This window comes from Acinonyx jubatus, chromosome A2 (genome assembly GCF_027475565.1).
Source record: "Acinonyx jubatus isolate Ajub_Pintada_27869175 chromosome A2, VMU_Ajub_asm_v1.0, whole genome shotgun sequence".
Lineage (NCBI taxonomy): Eukaryota > Metazoa > Chordata > Mammalia > Carnivora > Felidae > Acinonyx > Acinonyx jubatus.
The window spans coordinates 116,049,141-116,075,936 of record NC_069383.1 but is presented as its reverse complement, the minus strand read 5'-3'; the positions used below and the strand labels follow the sequence as shown (position 1 = coordinate 116,075,936).

The 26,796-nt window shown below is 46.0% G+C and overlaps 1 protein-coding gene across 7 annotated transcripts in view; it reads right to left on the bottom strand.

Moving 5' to 3' along the window:
• Window positions 1-26,796, bottom strand: part of SRGAP3 (SLIT-ROBO Rho GTPase activating protein 3) — a 354,753-nt gene that overhangs the window by 87,042 nt on the left and 240,915 nt on the right. For all 7 annotated transcript variants that reach the window (XR_008297014.1, XM_053219015.1, XM_053219016.1 and 4 more), the window contains one exon: window positions 4,534-4,596. Coding sequence is in view for 6 of the 7 variants with exons in the window: in XM_053219015.1 (XP_053074990.1) it covers window positions 4,534-4,596 (63 nt within the window). In the remaining variant the exon portion in view is untranslated. The remainder of the gene's footprint in view (window positions 1-4,533; window positions 4,597-26,796) is intronic.

Sequence of the window (26,796 nt, the reverse complement as noted above, 5' to 3'; positions counted from 1 at the left end):
ATTAGGACACTGAGAGTTTTAAGTGAGTCAATTTGATGAAAAATATTAAATAAAGGAGACAGGGCCCAATGACACGATGGAACCATGGTAGTCACACCTGAATGACAACAGATGTGGAGATGTCGGTCTAGGAAGACTCAACGTGAGCCTGGGATGGAACTGGAGCCAGAACCCAGGCTGCTGGGCTCCTAGTCTCAGGCTGTCTCTACCTCCTGCATCCCTGAGGGTGGGCATCAGAAAGGAAATGCCCTTGCAAAAATTTGCCTGGGGGTCCAGAGTTGATTTCATATCCCTGAGCCCGGTGCAAAATCAAATCAAAGCCTTAACAACTGGAAAATGGAGTCCATTCATTACTCCAATTAGTATCTACCTATCACCAGCTGTGGCTAGGTGCGGGCACTCCACATCACCCTGAAACAAGTCTCAGGGGCCCCTCCCGCAGCCCTGCCTGGAGAGTCTGGAGCACAGTGACAGGGCACAAAGAAAGAGCCATATGGGGGATGTTACAGTATTTGTCACTTCAAAAGACGACAGATACATTTCATGATCTAGGGCTGTATCGAAAATCTGAACATATTTTTAGCTAAATAATGAAAACAGTGGTTTTTTATTGTTGTTTGTTTTGTTTTTGCTTCTTCAGGAACCGTTGGCACATAGGCCCACACTCTCAATTTCTGCCCTTTTCTCCTCCCAGGCCAACATATGATGATCGAGAGAGGTAGTAGGTCAGACTGATGGGAGTTCGGGGAAAAAGAGGTGAGGTAAGACAGGGTGTGTGTGTGTGTGTGTGTGTGTGTGTGTGTGTGTGTGTGTGCGCGCGCGTGCGCTCACACATGCACTTGTGCTTGCATACATGCTGGCATGTTTTAGAAAGGAGGGCACCTCAAGGTGATGAAGACTGGGCAGAGGGAAGGCTTTTTGAGTGAGTGAGTGAGTGAGTGAGTGAGTGAGTGAATGAACAAACAAATGAACAAAATGCCCAGGCCTGCAGTCTCCTCCACACCCTGGTCTCAGATGGAGACAAGCCTTTTCCCTAAAGTGGGTGATGGATGGCCTTAGCATTTATCTCTATCATCACTGTGCCCACTATTACATGTCACCTCCTCTAGAAAACATGAAAAGAACTAAAGTGAGGCTTACTGGACAATGTTTTCTACATCATTTGTTCCTCAGTCACTGCTGTCATGACTCTGGGGCTGGGAAAGGAGGGGAATTCTAGTAACCAGGCATGGTAACTAGAAACTGCTCAAAAGACATCCCTAATAATGAAGCGTGAGATTTGGGGTCCACAGCGTCCTTAGCAGCTGGACGGCTGCAGTGGGCTGTTTGCAAAGACGGCCACAACAGCCCCCTCCCTGGCTGCAGGGATGCCCCTTTGCCTTGTGACTTCGCAAGTAATTCCCTCTAAGAGGTGATGTTCACTCCTCCACACCTCAACCATGGACTTGGCTGCGTGACTTGCTTTGGCCAATAGCATATTTGCAAGTATGACACGAGCAGAGGCTTGAGAAGTGCTGGCACACTGGGTGTTTCCCACTTTGGGCTCTTTTTTAACTGGCCAGAAATCCAGAGCCGTATCAGCAGCCCTGGTTGAACTCAGCCCAAATTGCCAACCAACAAAATCATGAGTCACTGAGTTCTGACATCATTTGTTAGGTAGCCACTGAAAACTGCTACCAAGGCCTTAAGCAAGGTACTTCTTTGTGTCTCAGTTTCTTTACCTGTAGAACATGCTAATTAAATAATACATACAAAACACCTCATACTGTGTGACACACATCCCAAGCACATACTACATGGACACATTTGTTACTATCCTTGTTTTGACAATAAAGAAAATGAGGTCCAAGACGTTAACTGACCTGGCCAAGCTGGTAGGTGGTGCAGCAAGGGTTCAAACCCAGACCTGTCTGCAGTCTGCCTCCCCTGCCGAGAATTCCCTTTCTCCTCCCCTCTATCCCTCTGTTCTTTCATCCTACCCCTCCAGAGGCACCAAGCTCAAAACTCAGCCTTGATCACAGCAGCCTACCTGGAGCCATCGCTTTTCTGAACCTTCGATTTCTCTTGCACGTGCACACTCTCCCTCTCGTTTCTTCACTCAGTAAGTGTGCATCAATCACCTACTATGTGCACGCACTGCCACAGGCTCTGGGCACACTGTGGAGAGCACGGCACAGCCCCCACAGAGTTCATGGTCTGGGTGCCTCCCCCTCGGAGTCCACATATCCAGCAGATACCACACTCTGTTTCAGACTGCTGTATCACCAGTTCACGTACTTTAGTCTTGTCTCCGTGCTCAGATTTGAAACTCATTGTAGGCAAAACCACTTTTGTTCATGTATTCATACATCCCTCCCACCTCTGCTTCAGCAAGCACCCTGGGAACACTGGGGATACACAAGATACTTCAAAGATGAATTCTTCAAATGTTCACAGCCCACCGCCGTGCCTCATGCAGTACTGGGTAAACAGTAGGCAGCCCCAGGTGCTTGAATTTAAATGCTTTCGGGGCAACCACTGAAGACTCAGCGTGCCGTCAATAAATGAGCTGGAGGTTGCTGCTAGCATTCTGAGGCTCTCATCCCTCCACGAGGGGCTGCAGGAGAGAACTGGGGAGGTGCTGCCCCTTCCTCCTCCACCAGCTCTGAGGCCATCGTCAGGCTGCCATGAACACAGGAAGCAGGGACTGACCTTCCTGCCTGGCCTGAACATCTGACACCAGCGGCGTTTCTGTCCAGCTGCCCTGCCCCGTGGCCAGCGAGGGCAAGTGCGCGCAGAGCGCCTGCTGGGTTCAGGGCACTGTGCTGGACACCAGCACCATCTTCCGAATCCCCGCCTGCTCTGTCCAGTTTACACCTGCCAGCCCTGTTGGTCACAGGCAAGACTGAGAGGTGAAGTGCCAGAGGCCATACAACTGGGTTCAAACAGAGTCTCTGGGCATTAAGTGCACCATTACTGACCAAGATCTGGCTCTAGGGAGATTGCACGCACACTGGCGACACAGAGATAACATGACAGATTTTTTTTCAACTGCCATAAGATTTCAAAGCCCAGAGGTAATAGCTTTCTAAAGGTGGAGTTTGGTCTGGGTTTGAAAAATGAGTATGACACACACAAGCAGAGAAGGAAAGAGGGCAGTTGTAAGCAGGGGGAGCTACAGGGTAAAGGGGTCAAGCGGGGCAGTATTCGGGGTGTGCAGAGGGTGTCAAGGAGAGGAGCCCGGCTGGAGCCCAGAGGAAAGGTTAGAAATCTGGGTGGGAGTGGCTCTGTGTGTGTGTGACGGGGACGGGGTGGTCCCTGGGACCAGGACCCAGGTGTTGAAATACCATAGAGGAGAGTGATTCATTCAAAGAGGTTCCTGAGGAACATAAGAAGGACCTAGAATGAGGAACGCTTGTCTAGAAAGTCCTCTACAGAATTCTGAATCGGGAAAGTCCCCATGTAACTGAGTGGGAGACTGAAGCCCAGAGAAGTGAATGCTTTGCCCAAAGTCCCATAGCTGGCTGGAGTCTGAGGCAGGACTTCCAACTTGAGGTCCAGGCTCTTGGGCAAAAGCTCTCGGCCCCTGAGGAGTCCACTACCTGCTGGCCACATGGGATGTGAAGATAGAAAGATAATAACATCTAAGAGAGGGGTCTTCTCACAGCCTGCTATTCTTTCCCTTCCTTCCATATGATTTCAGCAGCAGAATCCCCACTTTTAATGAGAAACTTTATAAGGAACCCTGATATACTTAAAATACAACAGTTTTCATCTGTGCTGATTGTCTCTGGCAGTGAAGAGTCTCGAGCTCCATCTGCTGGGGCTACCTTGCCCTGTTCCCCCCAGGTTGTCTCTGGGGCTCACCACATTCTTCCATAAAGAAGCCCAGGGGCCCTTGAGGCACAATCAGTCAACTCGTGCATCATAACCTGGTGTGCCTGTGTTCCCCATTCACCTACTTGGATTCTAATACCCATTTCAAATCCAGTCAGATCTCACCTCCACATCAGTAGTAAGGTCAGTTCTAGGCCAAGTTGTACTGTTCCGAAATCATTCCTTGGAGATGACAAGGAATGATCACCCCCTTCAACTCATGTGACCCTCCGAACAGTGCTCCATGTTGCAGACGAGAATACAGAAACCCAGATGAGCTACATACCTACCATCAATAGGCAGCAGGCATCAACTTCAGCCTGTTGCACCTGACTCCAAACCCACATCCCTGCCTCAGGAGGTTTTATGTCCATGCTGTCCCCACCTTGACCTTGTGTATTCTGCTTTTACAGGTAACACACAGCAGGTAGGTCATGCAAGTCTCTTGTGAACTTAGACAAACTAAACATGCCCAGGGCCCCAGCCCAGGTATACAGAATCAGAAGCCAGGGTTGCAAACCATTACAGCCCACCATGATGACTCCCAGTCATTGGGGCACAGACAGAGCAAAAATGCCCACAGTCATTCCAGGTCTCTGGTTTAGACTCCCTTTGGCTCCTGGTGCTGAAGAAAGAGGACCCGATTCCAAACAGCAGCAGAGCCTCAGCAGAACTTACTGTGTAGAGCTCATTGGTGACCTTCAGGAGCTCCTCATGCATCTGCAGACCAATCTCCTTGCTCTGGAATATGAAAGAACAAATGTCAGAGGGGGAGAAAGTCACTGGTTGCATTGACCAATTTCCTTTTCAACACAGAAAGGGCAGGAATACTTGGGATGGGGTGGGAATGGGTACAGAAACCAACATAAACTTCATTGATCTAGACTTGAATTCCTCAACTTGTGTCCATGACACAAATCCACAGAGAGGGGCCCCTTGCAAAAGGAATATTCCCTGGCCAAATAAGTTGAGGAACCTTCTACCTCCCTGCATTGGTGATTTACAGAGACGTCATCATGTTAAAGATTCTGAGAAGCCCACAGCCAATCAATCTGTTCATCTTTCTTTAATTCGGTGGGTCCTAAGCTGATGTGACCAGAGTCTGTGTCCCTGGCTCAATATTCATTAGCATCTCATGAGAGTGGGGTTCCACAGAACACAGTTTGAGAAATAATGATCTAGCATCTCAATTCATCATGAACAGTACAGGTTAACAGACTGGATGGAGCACAAGGCAAAAGATCAAGGTTGTTGCCTCCACTGCATCACTGATGGGCCATGTGGCCCTGGAGTCTTACTTACACATCTATAAATAAACTAGAGCATCACAAAGCTTGGTCTGGGGGTCACTGCTGAGTGCTATACTAAAAAGGGGGGCAGAGGCTTTTGTAGGCAAATACACTTGGGAAAGCTAGTTGAACAAAGAGAGATAGGTTCTCTTATGCAGGACTTTTCAGAGGCTTTCACATCCTTATATGCACGGCTTTCTACAGAGAGCTGTAGTATACAGTTTAGACGACCTCAATCTTTTTTCCACGAGGTGACATACACATTTAGTATATTGAGAAATGCAGTTCAGAATACAATTCACAAATCATCTCCAGGTCTCACCCAGCCTGAAGAGTTTAGGATTCTCTGTTACTTAAGGTATTATCATCATCATCATCATTATTATTATTATTATTATTATTATTATTATTTTGGTTAATACTTTCCCTGTTTGCCTGGACTATCATGTGAAGTTTCCATGTTGAAAATGGGAGCCCTGAAAAATCAAAAACACAAGGAACAACAAGTGTTGGTAAGGGCGTGGAGAAAAAGGAACCCTCGTGCACTATTGGTGGGAATGCAAACTGGTGCAGCCACTGTAGAAAGCAGTATGGATGTTCCTCAAAAAATTAAAAATAGAAATACCATAATATTCAGTAATTTCACTATTGGGTATTTACCTAAATAAAATGAACACTAATTCTAAAAGATATATGCACCCTTATGTTTATTGCAGCATTATTTACAATAGTCAAGATATAGAAGCAGCCCAAGTACCCATCAATGAATGGATAAAGATACAGTGTATATATATGTAATGGAATATTATTCAGAATGAAACCTTGCCATTTGCAACAACATGGAGGAACCTAGAGGGTACAATGCTAAATTAAATAAGCCAGTCAGAGGAAGACAAATACCATATGGTTTCACTCATATGTGGAATTTAAGAAACAAAACAAAAAAAGACAACCCCCAAAATGGACTTTTAAATACAGGGAACAAATTGGTGGTTGCCAGAGGGGTGAGGGGTGGGAGGATGGGTGAAATAGGTGAAGGGGGGTGCGGTGCTCCAGGGTGGCTCAGTCCGTGAACTGTCTGACCTCGGCTCAGGTCATGACCTTGTGGTTCGTGGGTTCAAGCCCCACATCAGGCTCTGTGCTGACAGCTCAGAGCCTGAAGCCTGCTTCAGATTCTGTGTCTCCATTGCTCTCTCTGCCCCTTACCCTCTCATGCTCTGTCACTGTCTCTCTCTCAAAAATAAATTAAAAAAATTTTTTTAATTTGAAGAAATAGGTGAAGGGGATTAAGAGTACACTTACAGTGATGTGCACTAATGTATAGAACTGTTGAATCATTATTTTGTACACCTGACACTAATATAACACTGTATGTTAATTATACTTGAACTTAAAAAAAAAAAAAGAAAACAGGAACCCTGATCTCTGCTGCCTGAGAGCTGAGTCATCCTGCCCCCCCCTTTCAGCTCCCTCAGCTCGAGCATGACCAGCAAAAGATGGGCAGAGACCAGCTTTCCTCCCTTCCCCACTTAGGTCAGGAGCCCCCGCACTCAGCAGTGACAGAGGAAGAGTCAGGACCAGACATGATGACTTTCTAGGCTCCTTCTCCTCACCCCATAGTCCTTCTCTCAGCTTCTGGTACTGCAATTGCCAGAAAGCGCCCATCTGAAGGTAGCCCTTGCCTGCACACGATCTCTTAAAAGAGAGCAAAAGCTTTAGGCAGTCCAGAGATCTGCTTCGACCTCCCTGCAGCTCTGGTGGCTAAAGATAGGGGACCCAGTCCAAAACCATAGCGGAGCCTGAGCAGAACCTCCTGTGCAGAGCTCACAGGGGAACCTTCAGTTGCATCCCGTGCATTTGCAGTGGTGCTCAATGAACCTAACCAGCTATGCTCATCTCCTATTCCTGATTCTCCCAAGGAAGCACTCAGCCTGTGCCTCAGTTTCCCCTGTGGCCCCTCCCCCTGACTTTTGCCCCACTGCTGACTCTGGACTCTCTGACACTCTCCAGTGGCCTCCTCTCAGTCCTCAGTGTCACTAACCTCTCTGACACCCAAGACCCAGTTTCTTATGTATTTATTTTTATGATCTAACTTTTATGATAGGTAATAAATGCACATGGTTAAAGAAACTCTAACAGTCAGTAAAGTAAAAAGTCAAAAGGAAGTCTCCCAGGCTCCCAGAACCTCACCAGAGACACCTGCTATTAGAAGTTTCTTTTTGGGCACCTGGGTGGCTCAGCCAGTTAAGCATCCGACTTCAGCTCAGGTCATGATTTTGCAGTTCTTAGGTTTGAGCCCTGCATCTAGCTCCGTGCTGACAGCTCAGAGCCTGGAGCCTGCTGTGGATTCTATGTCTCCCTCTCTCTCTGCCCCTTCCTCCCCCCCAAAATAAATAAACATTAAAAAAATTTTAAAACAATAAGTTTCTTTTGAGGGGCATGTGGGTGTTGGTAAACATCCAACTCTTGATTTCGGCTCAGATCATGATCCCAGGGTTGTGGGATCAAGCCCTATGTCAGGCTCTACACTAAGTGTGAAACCTGCTAAAGATTCTCATTCTCTCTCTCTCTCTCTCTCTCTCTCTCTCTCTCATTCTCTCTCTCTCTCTCTCTCTCTCTTTCTCTCTCTGCCCCTCTCCCCTGCTTGCACTCTATCTCTCCAAAATAATAATAATTTAAAAAGAGAAGTTTCTTTTGATACCTTCCAGAAACAGCTACAGATATACAAACATACATTTGGATAGTGTATATTCTTTTTTTTTTTTAACACAAATAGATGTATTCTATACACATCTTTTCATCTTGCTTTTTTCCACCCAACAATATGTTTGAGATTTCTCCTTTGCAGCCATGCAGCTCCTGCATCCTCCTTTTTTAACAGCTTCTTGGTGTTCCATATACCAGATATGTCATAATTCATTAACCAACTCCATAGCAATGGATATTTAGGTTGTCTCCAGTCACTTTTAATATTTCAGACAATGATGTGGTGAACATCCTTGTACCCTGTCACTGCACACATGGGCAGAGACCCCTGTCAGATAAATTCCTAAGTCCTGCCTCTGAAACCCCCACCAGCCTTGCTTTCTCAAGCCCTGCCCCTGCCAGCTCCACACACACTCCTGCCTCCAGCTTCTGCTTCTCAGTGACCCGCAGCCATGTTACCATTTCTGTAGCAGTCCTCTCTCCCTGGCTCTGTCCTCAAATAGCTTGAGCCCAAGTTCAAAGACCTATAGCTTCAGCTGTTGCAGAACAATATGGTTTTAATGTCTCCTCATCATATCAAACTAAAATTATCCAAAATCAAATATGAAATTTCCACCATTTCCTTGAGTTTGGTCAATGGGATAATATCTTCCCAAGCATGGCAATGGGAAACCTTGGAGTTATTCTTTTTTAATGTTTATTTATTTACTTTGAGACAGAGAGAAAGAGAATGCATCCACATGCACAAGCAGGGAGGGGCAGAGAAAGAGAGAATCCCAAGCAGGCTCTGCACTATCAGAGCAGAGCCTGACACAGGGTTCGAACTCATGCACCATGAGATCATGACCTGAGCCGAAATCAAGAGTCAGATGCTTAACCAGGTGAGCCACCCAGGTGCCCCTGGAGTTAATTTTGAAAAAATTTGTTTATTTCTTCCCCTCCAATCCAATCTGTCACTGTGTCCTACCTTCAAGCTGCTCAATTTTATTCTCTGTAGCAGATAAGGCTGACTCCCTCCCCAACATCCATCCCCAACACCCTTTCTGCTTCCTAAAAGAGCCATGAATTTGGCTTTTTATTGATTCTTCCAGCTGAGTTCTTCCACGGAAGCTGACTCTGGATTCTGGTATGCACTATTAGCCCAGAGCTAAACATGTGACTTAACTGGATAGAACGGAAGGACAAAGATGGTTCAGGAAAGGTTTTAGCTCTTCTACTGAGGGCTCCAGCTGCTACCAGTAGGCATTTTAGGACCAGAAGAGGAAGAAACCTTGGGTAGCAGAGCAAAAGAAACCTGGCTCCTTCATGACCTCCTGAGAAACTGGTTCAACTGAACCCAGAGCCTGCCTCCAAGTGAACTTCCACTTCTGGGACTTTGCTGGTTAAGCCACTTTAAACTATGGTTTTCTTTTGCTTGCAGTCAAAGGCAACCTAAGTAACTAGGACCACAAGTCCCAGAACAAGCACATCATCACTGCAGGACCCAGATTTCTAAAACTGTGCCTTAACTAAGCCCCTAACTCTTGTCCCCAGTTCTGCATGCCTATGCCAGTATAATTTTGTATTTTATTCCCTCCAGAGCCTCCTCAATCAAAATCAAGACCCAGGTCTTTAGCTTAACTTATGAGGCTCTATATGATTAGCACAGGTCTGGTTCCACAGTAGAGAGGGCTGAATTTTGGAGCCAGGGACCAGGATTGGAAATGAGGCTTTAAGCCAGTTAACCTCTGGGCATCTCAGCTTCCCCATGTGTAAAATAAGCACCTGTTTGTGTCCTTCTTGGCACTTATTAAGGGAAGTGCAATGATCTTGCTTGCTTGTTTATGTGTCAATTTATTTACCATTTGTTTCCCCCACTTGAATGTAAGCCCCATGAGCACAAAGAGATTTTCTCTCTGATGGTTGATGCTCAGATATCCTAGCTGCTGGGAGGGCTAGCAGCAGACAGCCCCCAGCCAGGAGCACTCTTCAGGGATGGCCTCAGTAGACAATGTGACCTTCCAAGGCCTGAAGGCCTGTGTCTGTCCAAAGATAAATGCATGGTGGGCATAGACATCTGCCTCTCCCTCAATTGGGACAGCTCTGAAGGGCTGCTCCATCTCCAGAACTTTCCATAGAGCTGTCCAAGCCTTCTAGCAAGGCTGCCTTCAGCATGACTGCTCCCTCCCTTTCCTTCCCAATGTGTGGACCCCAAGATTGCTCCCTTGTAATTTTGCTAGATGCTAAATTCAGCTGTCTCAAAGTCTGCCTTCTGGGTTTCCCAATCTGCAATATCTTGCTTTCCCACTCCTGTGTCCCTGCAATGCCACAGAGCCTGTCACATGGTGGGTGCTCATTACATATTTTGTTGAATGAATCTACGAATGAATGAAGTAAAAGTTCCTCTAGCCTTAGGGTTTTTACCTGTAAATGTAGGGCGATGTCATGAGTGTCCCAGAGTCCCTGTGAGGATACAAAGAGATGACACTTTGGGTAGCCACTTTGGGTGGCACCCTGCCAGGCATAGATGAAGAGCTTGGGAAACAGTAGCACAGGCTGAGTCGACACCCACTGGATGCCAGAGGCAAGGCTAGCAAGTCGCCCAGAAAGGGAACGTAAAGTTGAATTTTTAATTAACTTTTCCCTTAAGAATCTCCCAGTTTGGTAGCGTCAAGGGTTAAGACAAATAATTCTAAGGCAGGAGGCAGAAAGGGCCATAAAGAGTGAAAGATGAAGTGATGCAGGATGAAGTGATGAAGAGGATGGGGCCGGGGGGGGGGTGGTGGGGGGGGAAGTACCACCAGAGCCACCTCACTTTGCATGAATGGCCAGAGATGGCATTCTAGGTCACAGCCTGAGTGAGGGCAAGAGACCAAGGACAAGGGAAAAGTGTGATTTGCAAAGAGAGGAGCATGGCAACAGAATTGCAGATAATAAGCTTGAAATGGAGGCTGGGCCAGATCGCTTAGAGTGGAACTGGGAGCCACAGGTTTCTGAGTGGGAGAGAGTGGTGACCAGAACTGTGCTTCAGGAGGATGAAGACACTGGCACGTGGAGGGTGGGTTGCATGGGGAGGGCTGGAGGGCTGCTTCTTGTGTTTTCTCAGTGGGACGGTAAGCCTCCAGATGGAACCTGCCCGAGTCTCTGCTTGTCTCCCCTTGGGCACCAAGCACTGTGCTGGCCCCAGAGCGAGCACTTGGCCAAGAGTTACTGAGCTACGCAGAACTCAAAGACATTTTATTTTGCTAGGTTGGGAAGGGAAATATTCTCAACTACAGTTCCAGAAATGACTGAATGAGGAACCCAAACCAAACATTCCACCAGGAACAGGAGGCCAAAACCCTGATAATGTCTAACAGACCATCACACCCAGCCCTTGGGGACTCAAGTGGCAACGGATTCACACTCATCCGCATTTCTAGCATGACTTTCATGCCTGCAGAGGTTGGGGGGTGGCAGGCTGCATCATGCACAGGGAGTGTACACAGTGTAGAGAACAATTATACCTGGTCAACAAGGGGACAGCCACAGCAGCCATTGGCTCCTTGGGGTTGAAAGGGCAGAGCCCTGTTTCTCTGACTCAAATAAGTCTAAAAAATCAGGTGGCAGGTGTCTCCAGCCCTGCCTTTTTCCTCTGCCCACTGCTAATGCCAGCTAAACTCCCTTTCTGGCCACATAACTCTTTAAGGTGGGGGCGGCTTCTGGGGCACTGTAAGGTGGTTAACAGCATCCGCGGCCTCTAACCACCAGATGCCTATAGCGTTCCCCGCCCACACCCCAAGCTGTGACAAGAAAAATAATCTCAGACATGGCCAAATGTTCCCTGGGACACAAAACCGCCCCGGGTGAGAGCCACTGCCCCAGATCAAGGGCTCCAAGTGGCCACTCATCTCCGGCCTGCAGACATGCTTTAGTTGGCCTTTCGGCATTTTCAAATATCTGACTTATTTCTCAGCATTTAAAAAATCAGGAAATTCCCCCTTAAAGGTCTTGACTTTCAGCTTCTCTTGAAAAACTAGAGATCCAGCAATACTGAGTCTCTGCTTCAAGGATGGCTGCCCCTCTACATGAGGTTTCTGCTCTCCAGTTGGCCACAGTGTCCAGCACCTCCCTTTCCCTGCCCACGTCACCCACCTGGCCCAAGGAGGCATCTGGGTTTAAGACCCGTCAGCCAGTGGGGCTCTCTCAGGGGGCAGCCATTGGAACCCCTGGCATTCATCAAGGTCGGCAATCCCAGACCTGCTAAATTGGACCCTAGGAAAAAAAACCTTTTTAACAAATGCCCTGTTCATATCCTAACACTTGAAGGCCACTGAAGAGTCTGGCTCCCAAGACCCAACCTCCTGGCTCCCCCATGGACCCTAACATCATTGAGTGCTGTGGATTCTCAGGGCCCCCCATACCCACACTCCTGCCTGAACTACCTCCACTTGTATGTCTATGGCCAACTCCTCACCTAGTTTCAGCTCAATCTACACGAGCACTTGCAAAACACTTACTAGATACCAGCCTCACCTAGGCGCCAAAGACACAGAGAGCTCAGTGAGACATGGTTCCCGCTTTCTCAACTGCAGCTAGTGTTTATGAAGTATTTTTCATTTGCTGAATACTGTCCAAAGCCACTTCCATACACTATCTAATAAAACCTTTAAGGTAGGTACTATTGTGCCCACTTGACAGATGAGGGCTGGAGGCTCAGAAGGGTTGAGCGACTTGCTCTAGGCTGCATAGCTAGGAAATGGCAGAGCCAGCGTTCTGCTTTTGGTTGGTCTGACTCCAAAGACGGCACTTGTCATGTCTTTCCGTGGTCTGTTTCCAGAGGGCCTAGCATGAGATGCAGGCACACAGATGAAAGAAGCCATTGCAATGCTCTAACAGCAATGAGTCCAGGCCACAGAGGAAGTACGAAGGAGGGTGTGCCCTCTGGCAGGACACCACGTGCCTGTCCAATATACTTTCTCACCACCTGTGCAGGAATCTGCATCCCTGGCCCTTGCCCCCACTTGCGGGCAGGCCTACTTCTCCCTTAGCCTGGTCCTTCTTGGCCCATCTGCCCTGTTAGAAACAAATCAGCCATTAGTATCCAAAATCTATAAAGAACTCACCAAACTCCACACCCAAAAAACAAATAATCCAGTGAAGAAATGGGCAGAAGACATGAATAGACACTTCTCTAAAGAAGACATCCAGATGGTCAACAGGCACATGAGAAGATGCTCAACATCACTCCTCATCAGGAAAATACAGATCAAAACCATACTGAGATATCACCTCATGGTCAGAGTGGCTAAAATGAACAAATAAGGAGACTGCAGATGCTGGAGAGGATGTGGAGAAACGGGAACCCTCTTGCACTGTTGGTGGGAATGCAAACTGGTGCAGCCGCTCTGGAAAACAGTGTGGAGGTTCCTCAAAAATTTAAAAATAGATCTACCCTATGACCCAGCAATAGCACTACTAGGAATTTACCCAAGGGATGCAGGAGTACTGATGCATAGGGGCACTTGTACCCCAATGTTTATAGCAGCACTTTCAACAATAGCCAAATTATGGAAAGAGCCTAAATGTCCATCCACTGATGAATGGATAAAGAAGATGTGGCTTATATATACAATGGAATACTACTTGGCAATGAGAAAGAATGAAACCTGGCCATTTGTAGCAACATGGATGGAACTGGAGAGTGTTATGCTAAGTGAAATAAGTCAGGCAGAGAAAGACAGATATCATATGTTTTCACTCATATGTGGATCCTGAGAAACTTAACAGAAGACCATGGGGGAGTGGAAGGGGGAAAAAAAGTTACAGAGAGGGAAGGAGGCAAACCATAAGACTCTTCAATACTGAGAACAAACTGAGGGCTGATGGGGGGTGGGGGTAGAGGGGAAAGTGGGTGATGGGCATTGAAGAGGGGGATGAGCACTGGGTGTTGTATGGAAACCAATTTGACAATAAATTATATATATATATATACACACACACACATATATACATATATATTATATATATATATACAAAATATATACAATATATACACAAAAGAAATAAATCATCCATGATGACCACCTCTCACTTCTCCCTTCCTTCTTCTTCTTCTAACAGGAGATGAGACATGGTGGGACTGACCCCTGCTTGCAAACTCATACAAGATGGTCCATCAGTCATGGGACCCAGTTTGACCAGAGTGCTTGTCTCTAGTGATTGGGTTAGAAAGAGAAACATATTCCAGGCTCCAGGCGGAGCCAATGAGAATCTTCCCTGGGAGCTTTCTAACAACCATACTCTCAGATCCTCTCTCCTCTGGGGTTGCTAAGCTAGGATATCAGGAATCTTGGGCTGCCTACACTCATCTTGTCCATCACAAGGAGAGTCCAGGCCTTGACAACAGCATCTGCATCCTGGATCTAGTGAAGCCTAAACAAGACTTACATCCAGACCTTCTCAGTTATTGGATCCAATAAATTGTCATTTTCGCTGATGTGAAAGAGTACTGATGTAATCTGTGCTTATGTTGGTCTGAATGTACCAGAATGACCACAGAGCAAGACAGTCTTCTGAAACCCTCCACCAGGCATAAGCTTTCAAACAGTCCCTACAAAAGGAACAATTTCCAACCAATCAAAGCATAAGCTCCTTAAAGGCTGGGACTTCCTGTAGTTCTGATCACAAAGACTTGCATATAGAAGGAGCTCTATAATTGCCTATGAGCTAACTAATACACAGAAGCAATAGGAAACCAGAAAGCAGTAAAAAGTGGCCATCTTTGAATCTCCCCCCCCCCCCCCCCCGCAAAACAACCCATGCATTCATGTCAACATGGGACCAACTGGCAAAAAATTTTTTTGACACAACAGTTCCTGAGTGAAATCAATTTTCTTTGCTCTGAAAATCTTGCCATGGGTGGTTGATTTAGTTTTCTTTTAAAGTTTTTTTTTTTTTTTTGAGAGAGAGAGAGAGAGAGAGAGAGAGAGAGAGAGAGAGAGAGAGCAAACGAGGGAGGGGCAGAGAGAAAGGGAGACAGAATCCCAAGCATGTTCCATGCTGTCAGCACAGAACCTAATGTGGGACTCGAAATCACAAACCGTGAGATCATACCCTGAGCCGAAATCAAGAGTTGGCACTTAACCATCTGAGCCACCCAGGCGCCCCTGATTTAGTTTTCAGTGCAAGGCTAATTGAACTTTTAGGGGGAAGCCCTCAAAAATTATTACCATAGGTCCCGGGCCTTCATGAGCTGTATTTGAAAGGTTCTGTTTTTAAAGGGCAAACTAACAGGTGGGTCATTTCCAGTGCTAATGTCACCCTTCGTGCCTAGAAAAATAAGATCATCCTAAAATGTTGGGTTTTAATGACAAGTCTCCCTCCACTTCTCTGAAGGAGACCATTAGAAACAATCCTCGAGAAAACATTAAAGCAGAGAGGGAGGTGGAGGCCGCCTCAACTCTCAGCTATCCTCTAGGGCCTCTCTTGTAGCACCTTGTCAGGTGCTACAGCAGCAAAGGCTCGTCTCCCTCTGCTCGACTAGATGTTCTCATGTTGGGTTACCTTTGGGGACAGTTCATGGCTTTCCTAGTTCTGGGGTTCCAAGCAAACAATAGGAAACAAATTAAATAAAACAAAAGTTTTGGCTCTTTTAGCTGTAAATCCCACATTGTTTCCACGCTCCTGCTTGTTTTCTAAGCAATAACAAAACTTGAGACCCACAGATGTTCCCTATTTAAATACATGATATATGTACCACTGGCCATCTCCCAGAGCAATTGTGCATTTATTTCCCAAGCAAAGGCTTAAAAGGCGTGTCTCAGAGGAATGGGGCTTCTCCAGTTTGTCCTGGAAGGTCAGCTTATCCCTGGAAACAGCAGTTTAGACAGCTAGTTGGCTGTTTCTCTTAGCTGTGTCCTCACTTGCCAGTAGGTGGGCTGTGGGCATTCTGCCATGTCACAGCCCCTTGTCCCCAAACAACAGCCATAGCCTAGTCTCTCCCCCACCTTCCATCCGGACCCTTGTTACTCTTCCCCTCTCCCCTATCATCTTCCTGTCCCTGCTCCTGGACACCTCCCTTCTTTTCCTCCCCTTCCCAAACTAGTCTATGTCTCCTGTTGCTGCAGCTCCAAATGTTGTCATCTGCATGTTTGTGTAAGAAGCTGGAATACACACTTGAGCCCTGAACTCTTCCCCTGTTGCTGGAGCCGGGATACCAGATTGCAGGAAGCAGGAAGGCCCCAGGACCGCTCATCAGAGGTTCTTGGCAGCAGTGGGCCCCACTGATGCATGCCCAGGAGCTCAGCAATGTCACCCTCCTCCCCCTGTAATTACTCTCCAGCATCCCTCTGGCATGCTGTTTGCACTGAAGGCCTCCGTTTTCATAAATGCTTAACAAAACAGGTCTAAGGAAGTCCAAGCATACCTTGGAATGACTACAAACAAGTGCTCTGACAGGCTAGGAGTTTCTAGATCTCTACTAGTAACACTAAGTATTATTATTAATAACACTTGCTATCATTGTTAATTATAATGCCCAGTACTATTACTACTAATACTACTTGTCAGTATAGATAATGACAACAACACTGTTAGTGAACAATACTAGCTATTGTTCATGAATCTCTCAGCATGTGCCAGGCCCAGTGATGCCTGCTTTACAGATAATCACTCACTTAAGCCTAATATCAGCCCTTTCTTTATGGGAGGCACTATCATTAACCTTACTTTAAAGACTGGGACATAGGAGCTCAGGGAGGGTGAGTAATATGCCCAAGACCATAGAGCTGGCAGATGGGATGCTCTCAAACATTCCACTCTACTGCCCCCACTGGGAGAATTAGCATTCTATGTGCCTTAAGAATTTTTTTCCCCAAGCATTCCCAAATAATTATAAAACATGGATACTCCTCTGCCTTTAGTATGAAGAGCATAGTGACATTTACAAGGCTCTGCTTTAGATCATCGTAAATATCAGATAACACACAGTGCCCAGGGCCACTCTGCAGAATCTCCCGTTATCTGTGGCCAAGTCCCTGCCCTCCCCCTGGCCTCCAGGTCAAGGCAGAAGGAGATGGGGTGGAATGCTGACCTGAGTCTCTCTGGAAACAGAACATATTCAGTAGTCTTTCTGGACTACATCCCTGATGCCGACCTACATTTTTTGTTTCTTTTTTTTTGCCATGAATCTCTTACAGATAAGGAGAGAAAAATCTGTAGTGAGGGAAGGGGAGCAAGACAAAGCTATCTTTCTGAAAAACCAGTATCTATGAAAACCTGAAGCCAATGAGTTTTGAGCTGGTTTTTTTTTTTCCCCTCTCTAGATGATCTTCGAGGTGAATACAAATGTTGTCAGGCTTATTTGTTAGATTCAAAATATTATTAATCACGTATTACTGCTGCATCACTGATCCGAGACATCACTTTACCCTCCTTGTCATTTTATCATCTGATCTTTTTTTTCATCTGCATTGTTGTGAACAGGATGTAATACAGACTGCTTTGGCGTTTCAAAAATGTCTGTAGCCAGGGCACCCGGGTGGCTCAGTCGGTTAAGCGACCGACTTCGGCTCAGGTCATGATCTCGCAGCTCATGGGTTCGAGCCCCGTGTTGGGTTCTGTGCTGACAGCTCAGAGCCTGGAGCCTGCTTCAGATTCTGCGTCCCCCTTTCTCTCTGCACCACCCCCCTCAAAAATAAATAAACATTAAAAATTTTTTTTAAATGTCTGTAGCCAGCTACCCAGCACCTTTCTACCCATTTGCCCATCCACCCGTCTATATGTCCACCCATCCACCCACCCATGTACTCGTGAACCTACCCACCCGTCTACTCATCCATCCATCCTTTCCTTCCTTTCTATTCCCATAGCACCCTCCCTGACTCAGGCTCCTACCATCCCTTCACCACTAATCTGCGTATTAGTGTGTATGTGTAATAACATGTAACTGCTCTCCCTGAGTCCAGCATCTCTCTTTCAAAGCCATCAAATATATCAAATCAATCATCCTTAAAGTTGGCTCTGGTTACGTCATCGCCATTCAAGAACCGTCAGTGATTCTCCAATGTCTAGAAAATAAATCCCAACTTATTCTGACATCCAAGGGCTTCTTCAATCTGTCTCCAACTGGCCTTTCTCCCCCCACCTTTATTTCAGTTCTCCAATATTTCAAACATACAGAAGGGTAGAGAAAACGATAACAAACACTCATGAACATGCCACCCAAATTAGATTTTTCTGTTTTCGCTCCAAAACTACCCTTAGAAAGCAAAATGTTCCAGATACCACTGAAGCATCCTTTGTCCCCTTTCTTCCTCCCTCCTTCCTCAACTGCTACTCTGCAGCTAGTGTGCCTTCCACAGCCCACCTTTGCATACCTTTAGGTCACACAGGTTTCTAATACTATAAACAATATGAACTAGGGGCACCTGGGTGGCTCAGTCGGTGAAGCATCTGACTTCGGCTCGGGTCATGATCTCATGGTTCACGGGTTCGAGCCCCACATCAGACTCTGTGCTGAGAGTGTGGAGCCTGCTCGGGATTCTCTCTCTCCTTTTCTCTCCACCCCTCCCCAACTCATGCGCACACGCGCCCGCTCTAAATAAATAAATAAATAAATAAATAAATAAATAAATAAATAAATAAAAACTCAACAACATGAACTATTAATTTGTTTTAAAGTGTTTAAAAATATTACAGCTTAGCTTGCTTTTTTCACCCAATGTTGCATTTTCCAGTTTTATCTACATTGTTACATACACATCTAGTTCCATCATCTTAAGGATTGTATGCTATTCCATTGAATGACTATAGATAGTTTATTTAGCCATCCCCTTCATGATGGACATTTAAGTGTTTTTGTTTCTTTACTATAAACACTATTGCAGCAAACACCCTATTACAAGGTTTGTGTGTGTGTGTGATATACTAGAATATTTTTAGATTATACTCAGGCGTGGAATTGCTGGGTCACAGGGTGTATACCTCTTTCTTCACTGTTGCTACATTAAGCCCAGCTGTTCCCCAAAGGGGCTGGACCAATTTACAGGTCATGAGAGCTCCCTGTTGCCCCACATTATTGTCAGCACTTAGGACTGTCCTACCAATCTAAATGGGAGTCAAACTGTGTCTCATTTGGTTTTCTCTTTACTTATTTGTTGTTGCAGGAAGATTTTTTTTTATTCGAACATAATGGAATTTGTCAATATTTTTCTTTAGAGTTTGTGCTTTTCTTATGTTTCCTTTAGGCAAAAGAAACCTTCTTTTTTATGTTTCTTTTCCTATCCCCAGGGTTTTAAATATAACCTCCTACATTTTCTTCTATAGTTTTAAAGTATTGCTTTTTACCTCTAGTGCTTTAATCTACCTAGAATATATTGTTGTGAATGAAGGTAGAGGTCTCATTTTTCCATATAAAAAAATATGTGTGTGTGTATGTGTAAAATCATTTCCCGAAAATAACCCCCAAAATGACAACCAGTGGAATCTACTGACCAATCTGTAATGCAACACTGTCATGTACTGTGCTCTCATTTGCAAAAAGTCCTGTTCTGTCCCATTAGTCAGCTTACCTAGCACTGCTCTAGAACTGCCTGTTTTACTATCACTTTAGAGGAGCTCTCGATATCTGATAAGGCCAATGCTTCAACAAAAATTTAAAAATATAACCCACAGACCTTATTTTCTTATCAACTGTGATAAAGTTATAAGTTAAAAGCAAGCATAAAGCTTAAAAAAAACCTTTGAAACTAAAGTAAACACAATTCTGAATAATTCATGGGTCAAAGAAGAAATTGCCATGGAAATTATGAAATATTAATCTCTGAATGACAATGAAAGCATCACTTATTGAAACTTTTAGGATGCAGCTAATTTGTAGCATTAATGGCATTAATCTTCAATCATTCTTATTTTTTAATGGACCTGGCTGACACACAGGAATATGATTAATTTCTGCAACCAATGCAACCAGCCATCTTGCTGAATTCTCTTCAACAGGAAGTATGATATTTGCTGTTGGCTTTTGGTAAATGCCCTTTATCAGGCTAAAGAAGTTTTCTGCTTATTCCTGTTTGCTAAGAGTTTTTGTCTTAAATGGTGAAAATTTAGAAGCATGCCTTTTAAAATTCAAGAATACCACTTCTCTCCCATATCCCTCCATACTGTACGAGATGAAGGTCCTAGCCAATATAATAAGGCAAGAAAAAGAAATAAGAGGTTATAAAAGAAGAGACAAGGCCACCATGATTTAGAACTAATCAGTGAGTGGCTTTCTGAGCATATTTTTTCTTGTTTCTGACACTTTGTTTAATCTATATGCCCTGAATAAAATATTCCTTCATCCCATCTCCAAAATTAAGTCTCACTGTGTTCTTTCTCAAAGCCCCAATAACCATCCTAATAAAGTTAATATTTATTGATTACTTACTGTGTACCAGGTAGTGGTTTTATATAATCTTTCTTTAATCCTTACAACAACCCCATGAAGGAGGTTATTATTAGCTTCATCTTGAAAATGAACTCACATGGTCAGAAAGTGGCAAAATAGGGACTGAGCCAGGGAATCTGTTCACAGCCCTAACCACTGCACTGGACTGCAACACTGACCTATCAGCTCGTGATACAGGACCCAGACATTTCTGTCCACCAGCCTTTGCTTTGGTCTGGAATCCCATGTCTGACTTTTCTCAAATCTCTGCATATCTGTATGGTGATGTGCCACCCAGGTCACTTTCAGTCCCTTTTAATCCGCCAGCTGTGTGGAGGGCTGCTGGCAGACAGGAACTACCTTGGCTAAAGAGCAGTTAGCCAAGACCTAGGTCTGCCTAAGACCATGCCCCCTTCTGGGAGCACCAAAAAGGTAAAGGTCCATCCTCCTTGCCCCTACTCAGGAGAACTCAGAAGGGCCAGCCCAGTTTCCGAGCTCCCCCAAGGAGTCAACTGAGGCTTTAGCTGTGACTGCACCACAGCCCAACTTCTCCATTCACTGACTCCTGCTTTCCCTCCTTTCCTTCTGCAGGTGGAAACCCCAAGAACATTTGCTAATATACCCCTGCATTGTAATCACTCTCAATCATCTTCCTGGGGAACCCAAACTGGGATAAATCCTAATCTTTCAGGATTCACTTCAAATGCTGCATCCCCAACATAAAACCTTCCCTGAGCCCCAACCCCCAGCCCAGATTAGAAGTCCTCCTCCCTCTGAACCAACATCCCTCTCTGCTACATTTGAATCACAGCCACACACCTGTCTTTGCTTCCATTCTACAGTGTGATCTCCCTGAAAGAGGGCACTGTGTCTGACTCATCTATCTTCTTCACCACCTGTCTAACACCAAACATGGGCTCCAGTCACACACATCTGGAGTCCAATTCCAGCTCACCTTCATCAGCATCAGTTCCCTCATCTGTAAAATGGGATGATGACAGCATCTTGCTCCTAGGATTTAAGAATTAAGTATCTATGGAGTGCTTAGCCCAGAGCCCAGCACACAGTAAGCACTCACTGTTTGCTTTCTATGATTATTGTTTGCCTACTGTCATGATAGCACTAATAAATGTTTATTGAGGGGGTTGAATGCCTGATGGTGACCAGCTCAGCAGGCTGTACTAGCAGAGTGAGTGTTCACGACTTCATCTCCGTGGGAGCCGGTGGAGATTGGCTGAGGGTTTCTCGTTCCCTTGGCACTTTGCCCACTTGCTCTGTCTCCATGTAGGCCTCCTAGCTGGACCCTCCAGCATGCAAACCCTCACTCTCTCCTGCAACCACGAAATAAAAAATAAACTTGGCTTTGAATCCAAGGCCATTGGTGCTTTTGATCTTGGTTACAAAGCAAGGCAATTATTGGACACAAAAGCCCTGATTTATTTATGAAATGCGACGGACATCTTTGAGGCGGGAACGAAAAAGCTCACTGAAGACCAAGACCTATTGCCACACAGTGAATGGCTGCTTTCAAACACAAGCCCCCCAGATGCCTTCTCTTCTCTGCTGAGAGTCTTTCCTCATTAGTGCTTCCTCCAGAACACCGCAGCTCCCAACAATCAAATTCACTTCACGGCCAGGCAAGTAATTAAATTCTGCAGGCATCAGAGCATAGAATAATGGATGGCTATTGTTAAGGAGGCTGAGACTGAAAATGGAATGAATGGGCTTCAATGCCCAGTCTCAAACACGGTAGGGGCAGGAAGGGAGAGCAGGCAGGATGCAGATGGACCCCCCCCCCCCCACCACCACCACTGGTGCTCCGCAGGGGTTAGTAGATTCAGTACAGGACCTGGGGTGGAAAAACCTGCATTTGGGGCCAGATGCTGTGCTTACCACAGGCAGGCCACAGTTTCCTCACCTGTGAAACAAGGAGGTCAGTTATTCTCCATGTGTGGTCCCCAGACCAGCAGCATCAGCATCGCCAAGGAACTTGTTAGAAATGCAGATTCTCAGGCCTCTCTCCCCCTTACTAAATCAGACATTGTGGCAGTGGGGCCTAGCAATCTGCTTAACAAGACCTCTAGGTGTTTCTGATGCTAGAATTTGTGAATCACTGGTAGATAATGTTTAAAATTGAGGCCGCAAATTCAAATGCATGAAGGGGCCAGGGAGGCTAAATAAAGGAGCCAAGCAGGTATACTATACTAGACGAGAGCAAGGACCCTGGGGCAGTGGGGAGAGTGTGCCCTGCCTATAGGGGCTACCAGCTACTCAGTCCCAGCCAACTCAACCAAGAATTACCTATGGGGATCTGATATTGACAGGACTTCTTAAAAATGCAAAGTCCTGGTTTTTATGTGAACTCCTACAATTTTCAAATATTGGTTTTATTTTTCTTAACATAATGAGGGCCATGCAGATTATCCTTGAGAACCAAATTCAACTGAAGACTGCCATTTTGCAGCCTCCCTTTTGAGTTACCTTGGACCTCCACTGTGATATACCCATTGTGCTCTTGACTTTCTCCAAACACTGAACTCCCAACGTCCTTTCTCCATTTGGCAGACTCCTATTCATCCTTCAATACCCAACTCAAAGGTCACCCACTGTGAACTCATCCTCAAGCGTCTGACCCACTTTCCACCTCTCCACTAAGAAGGTAAAGAAGAATCAAACATGAGGTTAAAGAATTGACACACCGAAGAAGGGAACACAGAGGGAGACATAGAGAAGTTATAAAAGTGTTTCCCCACAGAGGAGGAATAAGGACCTCTCAGAAGAGTTACCCTATTGCTGCTTGAAAAATCACTTAAAGAAAACAGTTATCCCATTAGACCAGAATCTAACTTTTTATTTATTTTAGAGAGAGAGAGGGGCAGGGAGGGGCGGAGAAAGAGAGAGAGAGAATCCCAAGCAAGCTCCATGTTCAGCACAAAGCCTGACATGGGGCTCAATCCCATGACCCTGGAATCATAACCTGAGCCAAAATCAAAAGTCAGATAGATGTTCAACCAACTGAGCCATGCAGATGCCCTGAGCAGAATCTAATAAGATGAAGTTTGAAAAGACCAAATATAAAGAAACACAAGTACAGAATTCAAAAGATAGATTTAAAAAAAATAGCTGGCATAAAAATACCAGGGATTCAAGCAGGGAGCTCAGAGGGAGCCAACCATGTGAAGAGACTGAGGTCAAAAAGGCAAAAGCCTGCATAAGTTTCATTATTAGAAAGAATGTGTCTAGACAGCTCTGTTCTACTCTTAGCCCTTCAAACCTTCCTGGAGTATTCTGAATAGATCTGAATGTTAACTTGTGCAGGTCAGAGAAGCCTGGGGCATGACTTAGGTGGGGGGGAAGCATGAAGCCAAATCACAGGGTGAACTGAAGGGACCTGGGGTGTTTACTCAGAGGTGGGAAAGATCTGGCTGGGTGGTCATGATTTCTATCTTCGAGCAACTGACAAGTCTCCACGTGGATTGGTCTATGTGGCCCTCAGGACGTGACCAGGATCTTGAGTGTAAACACTGAGATTTTATTTCAACATTGGGGAGAACTTTCTATTGATCGTGGTTGTCCCCAAATGGAATGAGCTATCCTGAGAGGTAATAAATACCATTTCTTAGGGACATCTAGCAGAGGGAGGGCCAGCTCCTGCAGAGAATGATAAAGGGACTAGAAAAGAGGGCTAGTGGACATCTGTTGTTTTATTTCTCCCTTCTTATAAGAGGACTCCAGTTTTTCAGGGGAACCACCCATTCTCTGTTCATGGGTTAGGTGGAGTTGAGTGTGTACGTGGCTTCAGGGGTGGGGATGTTTCCTGAGCCTGGTCAGTCAGAGCACTGCCTCTCGCTGGCCACAGGTGCAACTTCAGGAGCGCTGGTGTGACCCATGTTGAGCAATCAGAGCCTATAAGACTCAATTCTGGGAGAAAGGAGCTCTCACTTTCCATGGGGCTTGATGCAGGGGGGATGTAAGCCTGGAGGGGGGGGGGGCATGTGGTTATCACATGGAGAGAGACTTCCTGTAAAAGAGTCCTTCACCCCACCCCCCAAAAAATTGAGGAAACAGAGAAAACTGGAGCAGAGCTGCAGAGAGATGGGAGTTCTTCTGTGCCCTTGAAGCCTCCATGCCTAAAGCCAGCCTTGCTCTGGAGAGCTGGTAAGTCCCTTTCCTCCTTCAAGTCAGTTGAGTCGGGTTTCTGTTGTTCACAACCATAAAAGCTCTGACCAACATGATGGCCTCTAAGGTCTCAGCCAGTTCCTTTGGCTACACCGGATCCTTATCTCATACTTAAAGCAAGGGCCACCTGTGTGCATATGTCCACGTGCCCGCAGGAATCCTAGGATGGCTTGTGGAATGGGAAGTGCTGCTTCTAGTCATAAGAACAGACTGCACTGCAAGGGGAAATGGAGAATCATGAGAAGGTAAGTTATTAAGTCAGAGAGCACCCTGAGTCAGCGAGAACCTGGTAGGCAGAGCAGCTGCCCCAGACCCAAACCCAGGAAGGACAGCTGGCCTGGAAGCTTCTCCCTTCCTGCAGATGCATGAGCAGCTCATGGCTTGGTGGGTGGGGAAGGAACATCCCCTCGAGTGTTAGGACCCAGCTCAGGAATAGGGAGGAGGCTCCAGTCTTCAGGGTCACTAGAGAGCCACCATTTAATGAGCACCTGCTGGATGCCAGGCCTGTGTTGGGCACTTGGCCTACCTCTGCTCTTCAGAGCAGCCCCCTAGAGTGGGCACTGTCACCATCTCCATCTCCTAGGTGAGAAAACTGAGGCTCAGAGATTGGCTCAGGTTCACAAGTCAGTGAGGGGCAGTTCTGAGACAAACTTCAAAAGCCCAGCCATACTGCTTCCTGCCGGTGATGAAAATGGGCCCAAAGTGGACAAGTCTGGGTTCTCTGGCAGTTTTTCAGGCTTTACCCCCTCATTAGTAAGATGGAGTGAATGACGATCCCACTCCCCAGTTTGACCAGAGACGGCCTCACCGTTGCTGGAGGTCTGCGGGATCTATTAGTACATAAGGAGTGCAGCCTCCGTGCCGAGATTATCTATAACTGATGTGACACAAAGGGACCGCGCTGTGCTAAATCAGCCAGCCAGACTCTTCTCCGGCTCTCTCCTGGCCCACAGGGGCCAGGCCGTTTCCTTTGTTCCACAGGCACAGGCCTGGTAACAAGGCAGCCAGAAGCTCAGCTGTCGACATTTTTTCATTATTTTCTACCCTGTTAACCTCCATCACCAGTGAGGCTGCTGTCAGCCTAAATGAGAACTGAAAAGATTTATCTCACTTGTCCCAGGGCTCAGTCAGGAAAAAGACCCTTCATTTCCTAACGGCCCTGATGACCCTTTCTCTGTGAGTCACTCCCACCCAGGAAAAAGATGTGACACTGGCAGCAGGCGGGGGCTTCTGGCCAGACCGAGTGATCGGAATCAGCTGTTTGGTTTTGCAAAGCACTGTGATTTTTTTTTTTTATTGCACTGTATTTACCTTCCTAATTATGTTTGCTCACACAAATATTAAACTTAGACCACGTTTCATAAACACTGCCCCAAGAGGGGAACGGCACATATTGTGTGGTGGGAGGGAATGAGCCTGTGATTACCGTTTTGCTGTAGAAGTTGTCCTCAAAGTGGACAACCCAAATACAGACCACAGAGAGATTATTACATTTCAAATCAACTTGTTCTCCTCCTTGTGCTTCTAGCAATCCCAGGTCACCTAATCCCTAAAATTGGCGCCTAGTAAGATGAGCTCAATAATTTTGGTAATAACACTCACGTTGGTAGAGTGGTAGCCAGCTTTCCTGAACACTTACTGACCGTGTCTTTCTTTGGACTAACACCCTCTTTTTTAAAGAAATTTTTTAATGTTTACTTTTGAGAGAGAGAGAGAGAGAAAGAGAGAGAGAGGGGAAGGGGCAGAGAGAGGGAGACAGAGAATCCGAAGCAGGCTCAGCGTTCTCAGCACAAAGCCCAACACGGGGCTCGAACTCATGAACCATGAGATCATGACCCGTGCCAAAGTCATTTTTGTTTTTTCCTTTTTATTTTTTTTAAAGAGTTAACACTCTCTTAATCGTCCCCAAGGCCCTGTGTGTCTTTTTATCCTCATCTCACAAATGAAGAAACTGAGGCACAGAGTTAAAGTAATAACACCCAAAGAAACACAGCTGATAAATAATGGAACCAGGATTGTGAACCTATGAACCCAGAAATTTAAAACCTCTGGACCCAGAGACCACACCCTGGTCTACGCCTCCCTGTCCTTCACATGTACTACTGGGAAGTAGTTGACCCTAAAACCATTTGATAGGACACAGAAGATGAGGCTTGCTGAAGCCAAAGGACCAGCCCATTTTACAGAGAGGACACTGAAGTTCACAAAGGTGGGTTCAGTTCTACAAACATTACACACATCATCTACTGTCTGCCAGGCACTGCGTGAGAGGCCTGGGATATAGAGGCCTCAGGGCTCATACAAGTGACTGTTCCCTGCACACCTGACTTCTGGGCATTTATATGGGTAAAACTTTTCTGAAAACAACTGAGCACTTTG